Source organism: Calliopsis andreniformis, chromosome 9 (assembly GCF_051401765.1).
Source record: "Calliopsis andreniformis isolate RMS-2024a chromosome 9, iyCalAndr_principal, whole genome shotgun sequence".
Classification (NCBI taxonomy): Eukaryota; Metazoa; Arthropoda; class Insecta; order Hymenoptera; family Andrenidae; genus Calliopsis; species Calliopsis andreniformis.
In genome coordinates this window covers 1,450,203-1,465,505 of record NC_135070.1, presented here as the reverse complement: position 1 = coordinate 1,465,505, position 15,303 = coordinate 1,450,203, and the positions used below count along the sequence as shown (strand labels likewise).

The 15,303-nt window shown below is 32.0% G+C and overlaps 1 protein-coding gene and 1 long non-coding RNA gene across 2 annotated transcripts; one reads left to right on the top strand and one right to left on the bottom strand.

Moving 5' to 3' along the window:
• Positions 1-7,577: 7,577 nt before the first annotated feature.
• On the bottom strand, positions 7,578-8,754 carry Nd-sgdh (NADH dehydrogenase (ubiquinone) SGDH subunit). Its single transcript, XM_076384261.1, has 3 exons — positions 8,649-8,754; positions 8,013-8,224; positions 7,578-7,929 (listed from the first exon to the last, which is right to left on the bottom strand). Exons 1-3 carry the CDS (start codon positions 8,734-8,736, stop codon positions 7,690-7,692), a joined length of 540 nt encoding a protein of 179 aa, XP_076240376.1. The 5' UTR covers positions 8,737-8,754; the 3' UTR covers positions 7,578-7,689.
• Positions 8,755-12,774: 4,020 nt separating this feature from the next.
• LOC143183531 (uncharacterized) lies at positions 12,775-15,128 on the top strand. Its single transcript, XR_013002607.1, has 3 exons — positions 12,775-12,869; positions 13,141-13,257; positions 14,095-15,128. It is a non-coding gene; the product is annotated as an uncharacterized LOC143183531 (long non-coding RNA).
• Positions 15,129-15,303: the final 175 nt, after the last annotated feature.

Genomic DNA, 15,303 nt, shown 5'->3' with positions numbered 1-15,303 from the left:
GAAGCAACAAATAAATTTTAATTTAACGATGCAGAACACTTGTTCTCGTCACAGAACATTACGCGTTGCGTGTATCTTCCTAACACGAAAAGGCCCTCGAACTCGAGAATATTCAACAGAAAAAAAGAAAAAGAAAAATAATAAAAATTAAAGAAACAAAAATAATAAAGAAAACTTTATTAAAACCTGACGAAAGATAGGATTTTGTTCCATATTATTATGCAACAGCGATGAACTAGTGTTGGAAACGTTGTATCTATGCCAACGCTACAACCTTCCGACACGTAATCACACATAATAGATTTACACATAATAGAGCTTTTTAGATTTTTTTAAATGATTCGCAATTCCTGTCATTCTTTGGAGACGGGGCAAATGATTGCTCCTTCTTCGAAGACGTTAATATAATTCGAAATAACAAACATTCACTTTCTTTAAAACGTGTCATTATTCAGAGTTACTCGATCAACTCAGTGGTTGCTAGTTTCATTCGAAGTAGAGAAAGTCGTGGGAATATGTAATGCGGCATAATCGACAAGAAATTAATATTAATAAGACCATTGAGTGGATACTTTGGTGAATCTATACATGATAACCCGATTAGCGACTCTATTAAACTGGATAGTGAAACGAGTGAAAAGTATAAATTGAGACGAGTGCAGAACTCTTTTACGAAATATTTCAGAGGACCATCCAAAGTTCAAATCGAATATTACTTTCTAATTTACTATTTATATATTCGTCATGTTGGAAACGTGAAAATCTTGTGAAAAGAAAAAAGTTTTACTGTCATTTAATAAACATACACATTTTATTTATATTATCAAGAATCATGAACAAAAGGAACATACTTATTAACTTTCTTCGTGCAACATTGGTTACAACTTTGGCTTAACACGAATAATTCATGCACTCGTAAGGTAAGTGACACAGCCAAAAAACTTGATTTTTAGGTTAAAACCATGAAGAGGTATTCTGAATACTCATCTATTGATTGTCAATCATTTTAATACCTAAGCGAACTATGAAAACAGTAAAAAAGATTCGAAAATATTCAGTTTTATGTGATTTAAAACATCTTAAAAATCGCCCGATGCTATAAAATATGTATATGTAACAAAAGATGATTATCAAGGGGTATGAATAAAAAATATGAACATGAATTTCGCAAGATATGAACATTAATTTCCTAAAATTCAATTTTTCAAACAATATTGTTTTATCTAGATATTAATTTTGTTTACTACGCACAAATAGTTTGTCGTTTTCTCTAAGAAGCGTAAGACTTCTTTTGATTGTGACACTTTCATTGAGAGTGAGCAAATTAATTAATAAATGCTTGTTACCTTTGCCAAGCGTCTAACGAAGGTTTCTTTCCAAGTACCCATAGATTCGCACTGTGACGTCACAGCAAAGTGCACTAACATCCACTAATTCCATTCAAGTGTTCCGTAGTAGATTAATCCCGACTCTAATTGCAAACGACCTCTACGACCGCTTAAAGATCTGTTGTTATCATTGCATAATTATTGCGTCAGTTTGAAGACGCAAAACTTGCCAGCTAAACATTACGTTGAAATATTATATGTTAATTAATTAGCATGGAAATCGAACTCGGTTAATTTACATTTTACCGATACGGCTCGTCGTCAGCCGAGTTCAATTATTTTTTAACTCAATCGCAAAAGGAACAATAAAAGAATTTCCACGAATACATACTGAACACTAAAGGCTTAAGGTGGAACAGCAAACTTCGCTTCAGCGTTCGAATTTCTCAGAGTTGCTTTCTAAATCTTTACTGTAAAATAGTACTTTCACCGTGAATTGATAAACTGTTAGAGAAAGTAATTAGGATCGTTTAGAATTGCGAGGGCATACAAGATGTTTCCAAACATGTGAAACATTTTTTAAGTGTAGATTTTAGATACGAAAATAATAAAAAACATACATGTGTGTATATACATATACCTGGAAAGCTTAGTTTTTTAGTTATACGGTATTTTATATAGAGTGTAAACAATATACGTAGCAGTATTTTAAATTTTAAAGAATGGTAAGGGAGTTCAAATGGAACATATACAGTGTTCTATTACACAATGTCTGATTTGCTTCTATATTGCAGTAATAATACCTTAAAGTTAATATGTCTATGAGTCTATACGCTATAATTGGTTAAATTGACAGTTAGAAGATTCTGTAATTTTACAGATAGACACACTAAAGAGCAATGATATGACAAAAAAGTATGAATAGATACATTTTGTTATCTTACTTTTTAAAAAGCTTCTTTTATAAATTAATTTAATAATTTTGTAAAAGCTTTAGCTTTCATAAAGGGATGAAAATTTCAAAGTGAAACACGTTTTGAAAAAGTGTTTCAAACGAAAATGATTTGGCATCGAAAGAAGCATACAATTCAATAATTATTTTTTTATACAACGAATACTTTACAAGAAAATTCTGATAATAGAGTTACGAGACTCACCCTGTACATGCACATGAATTTTTTTCATTGTTTTCATTTCTGGAAAGTACCCTCCAAAAAGTCTATATATTTGGAAATAACCTCTTCACAGATAACAGGTGTTAACAATTTTAAGAAAAGATTCTACATGGCAAAATAAGAAGAAAATCAAGAAATTCGATTGGTATTACTGCGTCTGACCCAGCTAATGCACGTCGACACTAGAATAAGTCCTTAGTCAGACATCATTTGCGCACAGTTTACATGTATTTTTCACAATTAATAACTCAAAAACAAAGCCTTAAATGTAATTTCGTCTTATTTTAACAAATAAAATCATCCTCTAAAATTTCTGAAATCTGTTACCAAACACCCTTTATACCAAGGTATGGAAATTATAATTTCAGTCCTGTGTTTCAAGCTGTATTGCATAGAAACACCTAAAAGCGTGTAATATTTATTCCACCGTGAGTCAATAAAAAATTACAAATGAAACACAAAAAATTGTCAGACTTTTTCTGACTTTTCCGATGTATCTAAGCGTAACGAAAACACAACCATTCAAACAGATCAAATTGCTCAGAAAATTAATACTTTTTGCTTAGCCTCATTATTATTATACTTCGTTGTAAAGACAATTCGAAACATTCTAGATTCTACAGATAAAATTCTAGTGTGCAGGTCGTGGTTGAGTGTAGTCGTAATGCGCAATATTACACAATCAACAGTATGTTGGGTAGTCGATATGTTCGAAGGTGAAGAGTGGAAAACGAAGAGGAAATCGGAAAGGAAGAAGACTCGCAAATTGACGACGCGACGACGTGACGCAGAGAAGTTACGCGTGTACGTGCATATCTTCCGCGAGTTCGCGGAGCGTACGAAGCATTATGCAAGATACGCGAGCCAACCTTGGCAATGACCACTAACTACCAGTTGCGTTGGCACCTATGTACATCGGTCTGTGTCATTAACTTGCCACTAGAATAATCGTACATGGTCGATCATGACAGCCATAGGGTAGACGCACGATTTTCCAGCTTTTCATGCAAAAAGTCCTTCCGTGGGTACCTCTCCCTTGTCGATGACCTGATCGCTGACTTGAAATATTCCGCTTCACAAACGTACAACAGGTTTCATCAATTTGCCTCGATCAATTAATTTGGAAGGAATTTAAGTGTTGTCTTGATGATGCTGTATTTTTATTGGGGACCGCTTAATGCATTGATGCATTTGCAATGGCATCTGCTGTGCACATGCTGGCAACCTACAAATATCAAGCAAAGCTTTTAAATCACATTTTATATAAAATTAAGAAAAACAGAGGCTGCCTTGTGAAATACTCAATCTATGTTACAGATAATAAACAATTATATGAATTTTGTTCATTGTAATGAAATAGAGAATCAAAATATATATTGTTTTAAGTGCTGATGTTAAGTTAAAAATACTTTGGTACATAATATAACTTTAATCAAAATTTGCAAGCTTTTTCACTTTTTTAGACAGATTTTTGGAAAAAACTACTTAAGATAGAACAGTCAAATGTTTAATGATTGCTAGAATAGATAATATATTCATCTACTATCATATAAAGAATTGAGAAGATACCAGAAAAAGACCAAAATTTTTTTTTAAATTTTAACTTACAAAATTATAAAATGATCTTCTTTTATCATATTATTATTTATATAACTGTAGATATTATAGCTATTATTCTTAATTTACTTAAGATTTCTTATTGGCACCTCACACATAAATTGTCCTTTCAAATTTGTAAGACTACTAGTTTCAAAAATAATTGTACCTGATGGTAAGAAAATATAGTTTAAAATTTTTGTCTTTTTTCTTTTTGAGATTTTACCTACTGTATCTTGTTAAATTCCTCGGGTATAAAGGGAAAACTCAATAATTATGTTTCATTAGAATTGGAAAATACAATTCTTGTGTCAAACAATAATTGAGGAATCGTGGAAGATGTTGAACTACTATATTCAAGGGAATTCAACCATTTTATACCATTGTATAAAAATCGTAAAAAACGTGGTCTAACAGAACATATGCTATTTTATCTAAGAAACATAAAATCAATAAAATTTCGCCGTACTTATATGTTCACAGTAAATATCTAAAACTCAGAACAGTGAGTTTTTATTATACCCATTATATAGCATCAGTTCTATATGGATTAAATTTAAGGACTGGAAAATATTAAACAAATTTTTTCAAAATGTTGCGGCCGAGGTCGGTGGCTCGCCGTCGCCCGAGTCTTACGCTCTTCACTAAACGGCATACTACACTTTGTACAGCACTTTATTTACAACTATATACAATGATTTGTTCGTATGTTTCGCATGCATAGATTACGATTGCGTTGACGATTATGACTAACAGTTGTCAAGCTGTCAGCACAGTCGATCTTCTTTGATCTTCTGCCGTCTTCTCGCGAGCACCAGTTGGCCGTGGTTGCATACCGGGCGCTCGCAACATTACCCCTTGCCGAAACACGCGGACGTTCCAACTACGTTAAGTCATGTCTTTCAGGGCTGCCGATAGCTTTTTTCCAGCAGCTTCTCGGGGGCAAGGGCTTGGGAACTCCTCTCTAGAAAAAGAGGTATACGTAAATTAATACCTGGGCGGTCTTTTCAGGCAGATACCACTTTAATATTTGTTGTATGTCCCAAGGAAAACCACGCGAAAGCCTTGGGCAAGGTGGTGGTTTCCAGGGACCTGGTTCTTCTTCCGCGAGAGTTCTCTTCTCCGGTTCCTCGCCCTTCCTCTTGCTTTTTGCGACTTGCGTCCTTCTTTCTTGAAGTCTTCTCGAATTCTGCCCCCTGCGGCCTCTCCCAACGAAGTTACCCGGCAGGACGCACCTCCTTGTTTCCCACCGAGGAATCATTATTCCTCACATGGCAAGGAGATCTCTTTATAGATCCATAGGTGTGCTATCGAAGAAGACTAGAATGAGTCTCCCTTCTCTACCGTTCGGGTGCTCGCAACGATATTCTAGAAATCGTTCTTCCTTTAAATTGTAACCTATGTACGAAGATGAAACGGCAAATACATAATGAATTGTCTGGACATTATCGAAAGGAAGCGGAAACGTCGTCTTATTAGGAATTCGCAAGAATCATGTGACGATAGGAACGAGAAAAGTTCTTCTAAATAAAAAATCACCGATCTATTAACACAACGAAGTCTATGAGAGTTCTGATAAGACTAGTTTATATTTCACCAGTGGTTAGGATCAATTTTTTTACAAAGCTCCGATTGAGATTCTAAGAATGATCGGGACAATAAGATATTGAGATCGCTCAAACGGTAGTCGAACCAGTTGTATAACGATCGTTATACAATATCAATCGGTACATTCAATTCACCTCTCACTGATATGAGCAAGTAGAGCGTAAATCTTATCGCTCTATCACAGCATAGAAAATTTATGATATGTTCTTATACTCAGGATTACATGAAATAGCTCTTACTGCAAGTATCAGAGTTCAGTAGAATTTGCTAAGGCTGTAAGTTTGTTTTTATTACGGTAGAAAATTCCATCATTATCAAATAACATTAAACTATTGTAAACCCCACAACATGAAAAAATGCTTAAATAATCATCAAATATAAGCACTGACTGTTCAACATCTACACAGTATTTTAAAAATTTGGCAAGAACCAATACTTTTTACGTGGCATATGTAGATGTTAACCAGAAAATTGTCTTAATATTTTTTCAGGATACAAATGATGTGGATTTCCTCTTTAACCCAGTCACGAGACATGTGTTTTCTAACCACTGTAGATAAGATGTGTTAAGAAATTTTCTGCGATATTGAAACGCTGTGGTATGAAAGTGAATCAAAAAAGAGACTAACTTATTAAGTCATAGTTACGGTAGGCTTCAGAGGATTCCTAATTTTCAAACTAAATTAAAAAGTCATGCACGATTCTAGCTCATTATTTTGCGCAAATGGGGTAATTTGAACTAATCTTATAAACATCTTACCATTCTGATATCACAGCCGACGTTATCGACTCAGTTTGGAATACGCTTAATACGCTACTAGTGGTTGGAATAGAAATTGAAAAATTGCGGGAATATTTGAAACGTAAGTAAATCAATCTGATCGTACATGTTAGAGAAATAATTACAATTTAATACTCCGAATGATTTAGGAAATATATTGTAGATTATTTAAATAAATTTATCATAAAATATTAATTTTTCAATATAAGATATTTTACGATACTTTACGATAATTCCAACAATGAAATATTTAAACATTATATTTATTTACAAATAAGTATTATACTTAATACTTGGAGAACGCTTAAACATTCAAAAGGAAATAAAGCCTTTTTGAACAAAGAAAGCATTTCTAAATCAAAACCTTACAAATTTCTTCATATTTTATTTAATAATAATAATTATTATTCGTTTTCACTATAATTATTATTAACTTTCAGGAAATAGTATGTAAAATTGTTGTTAACACTGCATATAACACAAATTATTTCTATAATTAGTATTTCTTTTATGGAAAATATCAGTTCTTCATAAACTATCATTTTTCGTCATTTAAGCCCCTTGATCTTAACTGTCAACCTTTTTTGCATATCATTTCTTACAATCAATTTTGATCGTGAACAAATAAATACACTTGCGAAGTTAACGATTCCTCATTTATTTTGGAGCCTGTGTAGAGTGTGGTAATTTTATCTTTTGTTGTAAGCTGAAAGGCATCCCTGATTTTAACCTTAATCATCCATAGTCCATCCTTCAGTCCTCTAATTTCTTACTCTTGGACTTGATCATTGTTGGGTACCAACATTATCAATGGTTAACCTTCTCCTAACTTACCAATTTTCCTAACACACTACATTCCCAGAGGGAATTTATTAGCTCCTTCCAATTTGTAAGTTTTTAACGATAAATTTAATTTCAAACCGAGTTTTAATCTTTTTACTATAAAATTGTGTACAATCGTTAAACAATTCGTGTAAGCATCACAAACATACAGAGAATCGATAAATTTCCGATCTACTATACAAACTAATATTGTGTATGTAAATATTTATAAAAATGAAATTTTTTACTAAAACTATAAAATAGAAGAAAGTTTTAATGTTTCTTTTATTGAAATTTCCATTTAACAGCTACTGCAGTGGCTATTTTATTGATACAATCTGTATCAGTTAATTTGTACAACACTTAATTCTATTAACATCTAGAAAACACCCACAGTATCAAGACGTTCTCTATGTTTCTTAATATCAGACACCTGTAGAGACCGTTTGTATGAGAAAGCTGGGTAATCCTGGTGGTACCTAATACTTGTCTTTACTGCTGATTGCACGTCTCGTAATTTTTTTATTTCATAGTTGTGCACTAGATGATGCATATATTTCTCATATTCTTGTTGAGGATTTGGACAGAAGTATCTTGCGAAAAACCTAGTAATAGGTGACTGCAAAAAAGAGTAGAAATTAATTTTAAACAAAGCATAAATTTAAAAAATTCTTTGGAAACAAAATTCTTTAGAAGTATTACTCTATAATATTCCCAATGTTGTGGCGTGTAACCTTCTGGAATTGGTTCTAATGTAGCAGGTCCTATGAATACATTTGCAGTGAAAACAATTATAGCAATTGGTATTGCACCCACCATAACGTACAAATGCAACATATCCTTCGTTTTATGCCATTGCCACCGACTGGCAGTAATAATCATTGTTCTATCACCTGACATACATCTTGTACCGTCTATGGAAGAAATGAAATTAGTTAAAATATGGTGTATTAAATTATCCTATAACAGTTATCTATGCGAATAAATAGAATAATTGTTTCAATAATACAGTTAATACTTAAATCTTTAGATACTTTCTGTGAATTCACTAAGAAGTGATTGTGTTACATATAAGTTTTTCTTCTAATAAAGAGAAAAAGAACATTTCTCTAATCTACTAAAATAGGAAAGTATATATTGGTAATGTAGGCGTCAATTTTATCAAAAATTTTTATAAATTTCATTGTTACAACAGTAATATTAAATGAAATTACTATTCGAACTATTCGATCAGACAAGTGTTGCGTAACAAAACACTATCGAGTTTGACAAGATTGTTTTGTTTTCGGTATTGATACAACTTGTTAACAGTCCTTTGTTTTTGAGAGTGGTAATTACCATTCTTTGGCAGGAATTTTGAAAATAATCCATTAGGTTTTAACAATTTTTGGCTACCCAACAACAGAAGTCTATTCCACGTCGCCATTTTAACCTTGTAACTGTTCTAAACAAACCGAAACGACAGCTGGAACATCCAACAGCGCTGACTTATAACTTACCGACAGAGCACATTTTCCTAAAGAGCGCAATCTTTAAACTGTAAATTAATATTATTTAACCTGTACGCTATAAAAATACATATATGCATTAGTGTTCGAGCTTATATACACTAATTTCATCAGTATATTATTACGTTTAACATCATATTATGTTTAATAATATAATACAGCTCTTTTATAATTCAATTAATATTATATTATATGAAGTTTTATTATTTTAATGCTATTAATTTTCTGTACAAATAATATTATGCTATTAGAGTAGTCTTTACATGTTCTAAACCGTTCTTTAAAAAGAAAAACGTAAGCACAAATGTTCTAGAACAATTTGTGTCTCTTTCTGTGATTTAGTGTCGACGATAAGGAGAAGAAATTCGCGCGCAGCTTTCGCGACGCAATGTAATACAAACGTATGCTTGGCATCAATGATGTTAGGTTAAGTGAGTAATTGACCTCGAAAAACGATTCTAAATTACGAACTCTCTGGAATCCTCGTGATCGCGATCTTGAAAGGAAAAAGGCAACTTGTGTTCGTAAACAATAGTAATAATAAAATTCTATTATACAATTTTACAAAAATTTTTTAAGTTGTAAAGTGAGATATTTAGTGAAAGACATGAACGTACATAATATACTATTTTTAAGTCTAATTTTAATAATGATTTGCTTGCGTGAGACGGAGTTAAATACTGTACTGTCTTATCAATTATTTTACTACATGGAAATTTTTAACAAGATGAAGAATATACAAGTTGAATTAATAAGAATTACTAAATACAATAAAAAATTGTCTAGTCCACGATAGGGTAAAATATCTAATTACTATCATTTTAAGTATATTTATGCATATTTTTTTGCGTATCAATCGAAAACATACGGTTTTCTTATTATTTATTATTATTTAACATATTTATGAAGAAAATTTGTATTTATCAATTCATTACCTTATAAACAATGTCAGGAGTTATTTCTGTCATTCAATCATTACCGCTTAAATATTAAATAAAAAAACTAAATCAATTATTGAATTACGGAAATTAGTATCTTCTATAACACTTATTAGTTCTTTAAAAATTCTGTTTCATTGTAATAATGAGTTAAACGTTACAATTATAGACTTTTTTTGTACCTTATCTTCTCTTTCGATATTAAGGAAGTATCTTCACCTTCTTCGTAAATGAACTTCAATTTTTTAATCGTTTTATCAAAACTGAGGAAAAATGTCAGTGGTATCTTTTTGTCGTATAACGGATGTCATCCGGATTTTAGTTATATGTTAGAAACTTTTTGTATAAAATTTCACAAGGCTTATTCGTAATTTTCAATAAAATAGAATGACAGTAATTTAATAGATGTTAACAAGTTGTATTTTTTAGTCAAAGCAAAATGGTATGATCATAATATTTTTTTCATATTAAACAACCTTTGTTTGACAAATTTTTCTCTTACTTTCATGTCGCAGAATTTTTCATCTACCTTTGATCCACCTTATATGTAATAATATTTTAGTATTGATACTAACATCGCTAATATCACCATCAATTTTGCATAATTTGAATTCTGCTAAACACATTCGTCGGTGAAGAAAATGTGTAAGTTGTACATGATAGGTTTGAACCAAAGCCTATCGATTGGTACCGGTACTAACACCGCCTTGGCAGTTCCCGTTTACGCCGTATAAACTACATATTAAGGTAAATGGCTCACTAACTGACTATGTCTCGGTACTTAAACACTAACGTTAATTTTATTTATTTTTAAACTTAAAAAATACTACCATTAAATAGTATATTCAGTTACTAGAACGTCACAGATAGACACAATTCAAATATCGGAATATGTATTTAGGTATTTTTAAGTTATTCCCCTACCTACTAGAACATTTGACATCTCGATTATCTGAAATACGACAAAATGCAATCTTGACACAACCTTTTGATAGCTAGCTTTATTTTCTTTAGCAAACTACAAATTATTTCACTGTTTAAGTCTTAATCTTAATCGTTTAAGTCTTAATCGAGTGTTATTACACTCAATATGCACAGCCGTAAATAACAGAAATTTTGTATATTCGAAGATCGTAGAGGTTCTACTGTATTCGGACATTTATCTTACCCATTACCAAAGGGTAAATGGAATCAGGAAAGCATTTCGGATCCTCTGCACTCTTTACACTGGTTCTAATTTCATGCGCGATTATACGTTCAACGCATTTGGACACATGTACACACGTACATACGTAACATGATAGCCGTTGCTGCTGACTCGTAACCGCGAGGAAACTTTTACAGCGTTGTGATAACGATTTGTCGAAGCACGTTACTTTCTCAACGATAAGTCATGGTTTAAAGATAGCGGAAGTGACGAAACAGCTGTTCGCAAAAGGATCGGACAATATAGATGCAAGAAATGACTACCTTCGTACTCGATTCGAGTTGGAATGGAAAAAAAATTTATTTTTATTAGTACTAATTTAACATCCTCCGAAAAAGTTTATATTTTAAATAGAGATAAACCTCTATAATCATTTAAGAATTTCTGTAAGACTAATTCTATTTATTCCCTTTCACTCCATTATGACAATTTCTATAAATTATTTACATTTCTATAAAATGTTTACCTATTTTTCACATGCTTAGGTGCATTATTTTCTCACTATAAATCGACTTCACAGCTCATGACATCTGTAGTTCCAAGTTATTTCTGCAAGGTTCATAGATAAAAGGATTGCTTTTTCTTACTACACAATCAGCATTTAAAACTGTCAAAAAATAGGCTGTAAGTTTCATCCTTTTTGTTTGGCTCCCTGAAGAAACTATTAATTGGAGCCAAGCATCGCAGCAGCGTGGAAGTTAAAACAAATGTGCAAAACTGATCAGATAACGCGATAAACAATTTTTTAATACTGGCTTAACCCTTTTAGTGCCAAGGTACTGATCTATCGGTATTAGAACACAGCATTCAAATTGCCGCGGACCGATTTATCGGTACCTATTTTAAAACTCTTCTAACTTCTAACTTTGTTTACCGTTAAGCGGATAGAACAAAAATACAATTTTTTATGGTTAGTGTACTTTGAAAGAATTTGTCGACATGTGGAAAAGATTACGTTTACCAGTAATAACATTTGTGGTGAATATAAAAGTTTTACTTAATACATGAAAACTAGGTAAATATTCCTATTTACAGGTCTTATGATATCTGTGGCTAAGGGATTGGCACTAAAAGGGTTATAGAAACCAATAGAACTGAAATCAGAGAACTGAATTCATTTGATAAATGAATGTCTTTTTATTTATTAAATGACCCTGATAAAGCATCGATAATCACAAGCAGACAATTAAATTGAACTTTCTCGTGTCTATTAATTACTAGTGTTTAAAAAGGTGCATAATCTATCGTGCTGAAGTATCTAAGCACTTTCAAAGTATTGGAAATACATAAAATATACTTCAACTAAGATTCTCTAATATAATTTTGCCTACAGACCTTATCTCAGATGACTATATATTTTGTAAGGTTTACAAATACCGATGAGAATAACATTTCCTATCAATTAGTATGAATAAAAAAGTGTACTTCGAATAATGTGAAAGTGTCCAAATATCCATTCACGGTAGTGAACATCTACTGATTCGCAACGATAAGACAAAGGCGACCCTGAGGAAATGGGCCAAAGACCGCGATTCTTTCCCCAAGGCGTGCGTCTTTCGGGACGCAAGTCCATCCAGTTCGCGCGCGTTCATACTCTCAACTTCCCAGAATTTATGTATACGGTGCACCATATAATCAACAATCTCTCTCGGTGTCCACGTGATTCACACGCCTCCGTCCTTATTGCTGTTTTCGTAACACATGCAGCCGTGCACGTGAACCCGTACGTGTTGTTGCGTCCACGTCAGGACTATGCTGTCGACTATATGCAAAACTTGGTAACAGTGAAGCTTCTCGGAAGAGTCACTATTTCTAGTCATTATAGCGATGCAGACGAGTTGAATGTGATTCGATTGAAGTCCCGAGCTGGAAATCACTCAAAGATTCCTCAGTCGAGTGATGATAGGTATGTAGTTTCGAATGGCAAGAGACGTTCTAGAGATTCATCGAGTAAGAATTATAATAAATGGAAAATTTGGAATAGAACCTTTAGTTGAGTGCTTTGATCGACCGGCATAGTGTAGGTTAAAAATGTTGTTATGTTCATTTGTTGTGAGAGAAATAAGTGTTGAGAATTGTTTATATTAGATTTACGTGGTTTTCATGTTCTGTAAATATTTTTTCAATTTCGTTTGCCAGATGTAACAGCATAGTTGATTATAATTTTATCTGACTAGGATTAGTCAAACCATAATATATACCAATGGAGGAATGTATCAGAAAGTTCTAGATTCAACTGGATTGAAATTACGAACCGGAAATTAACAAGTGAATTACGAAGCGACACTTTAGCGGTAAGTAATAAAAAAAGATTCAATGAAAAAGACGTTCAGGTGGCTATAAGCGGTGGCGTGCGTCAGAGTTAATGTAAAGCAAAGAAAAAAGTAGAAATTAATCGACTCCTAATAGCGTAATTACTAAAAGAACAATTACTATTAAATTTTATTTACTACTAAATTTTTTTTCTTTACTATGACATTTTTTAAATTTGAAGAACTACATAGGTGTCTTTAGTTAATTTCCTTGTTCTATGGTTAACTGTTATTTTCTGTTGTATTATTTTATATTTGTTGATTTTGCTTAATTATTTCAGTTCTATCGTATTATTCTATTACTATTATTACTAACGATAATAGTAATGATGATCACTGATAATAGTAATTGACTCTCGACAAGTATTTCAACATTTCCTTTTTTATTATCTGTAATAACGTAATAATATTTATAATCCCTTATCTTACACCAACAAATTACACTCGTAATGCAAGTTATATTGCACATGTTCAAGTCGATATTATTACACCCTAAAATTTAGAAGAAGGAAAAGTAGAATTTGTGAGTTATTAATTTGTTCAATTATTTCGTTATAATAACTTTACCTGTCAGTTCATCAATTTATACACAGGTGTAAATTAACTTTGATACGTCCAGTATAAAAAGAATACATATAAGGCAAGGGATTAAAATATAAAATTAAAAATAAGATTCCTAATTATTCTAATCTGCACTAAATTAAAATCCAAAGCAGTTTCTCATTCTGGCTCAATTCATTTTCAGCAAGAATGCAGGAAGTAGACTACCAAACTCAATTTCACTCTATCCGATCATTTCGCTGTACTGTTAACTTTCAGGTCACTGAAAGGAACGATTTCTCAGAAAACCTCCCTTGCGCCTATCAAGGGGAAACCTTCCCTCACGCGGCGCCTTGGATCCTAAGAATGTAGTGATAGGATCGAGTATATCGCAAGTTCCTATACGATGTTTACTCGAAGAACATTTACAACTCGTGACCGACAACGATATCTCAACTCGATATGGATACTATTTTTTGGGCTCACCCTTTCATCGCATCGATCGGTTGCTATTCATTCATTTGGCGCCGCTTGGTCTGCGTAATTCGAAGAAATGGTAGGCGTAGCGACAAGTGTTTGTCATGATGTTAAAACTGAGTGATCAAGGAAGACGTATTGTGCAGATTATACTATATTATCTTTGTAATAAAAGCATCGAGAAAGATGATAGTTAAATTCCAAATAAAAGAAATTAAACACAATGATTTTATTATTCAATATTACTATGTATAGTATAGACTGTAAAGTGTGAATTAGGATACGACTGAATTGATTCTTATGTATAAATTAATTCATCTAAAATTTGAAATCTTTAATAACAAATTCGTGTCCACAAATGTCAAGTGTAATCTATCATTATATGATAAAGCCACGTAGATGTATCTAAGTACCTGTAAGTACCTGTAAGAACAAAAATAATTCAGAAACAATTAAAACACTCACAAAAAGATTAAGCGGTTAAATCAAGCGATAATATCTAGTATACACAGTATATTGGCGTCAGTGACGAGTCGCATTTTAGATTTTTACCTACTACTGGTAACTGGTAACTATTTAAATTAAGAATTAAAAATTGTAATCTTACTTTTGCTATAAAAATGACAATAATTGTTTTCAATGAGTACGTATTTTACAGATTTCAGCGACATTTTAATACTTTTATTTCATACTCATTAAGGGAGGAATTTCTGTGTTTCTTAATAAAATATCAATATTTTTAAAATTTTGTATCAAAGAGCTATATTATACGTATGTCTGTGATACAGGGATATTTTCTTAACAAACAATAAAAGTTTTAACTATGTAACTATGTACTTAAACATATAATAAAAACATACAGAAGAACTGAAAGTAATATACTAGTTTCATTAATAAAGAATATAAAAGAAATCAATTTTTTCCTAAGAGAAGAAAAAAAATTCTTCCCTCAAAGACTCCAAATATTTTTAATCAGCAATATACATTAGCTCACGAAAGTATAAAGAGCAA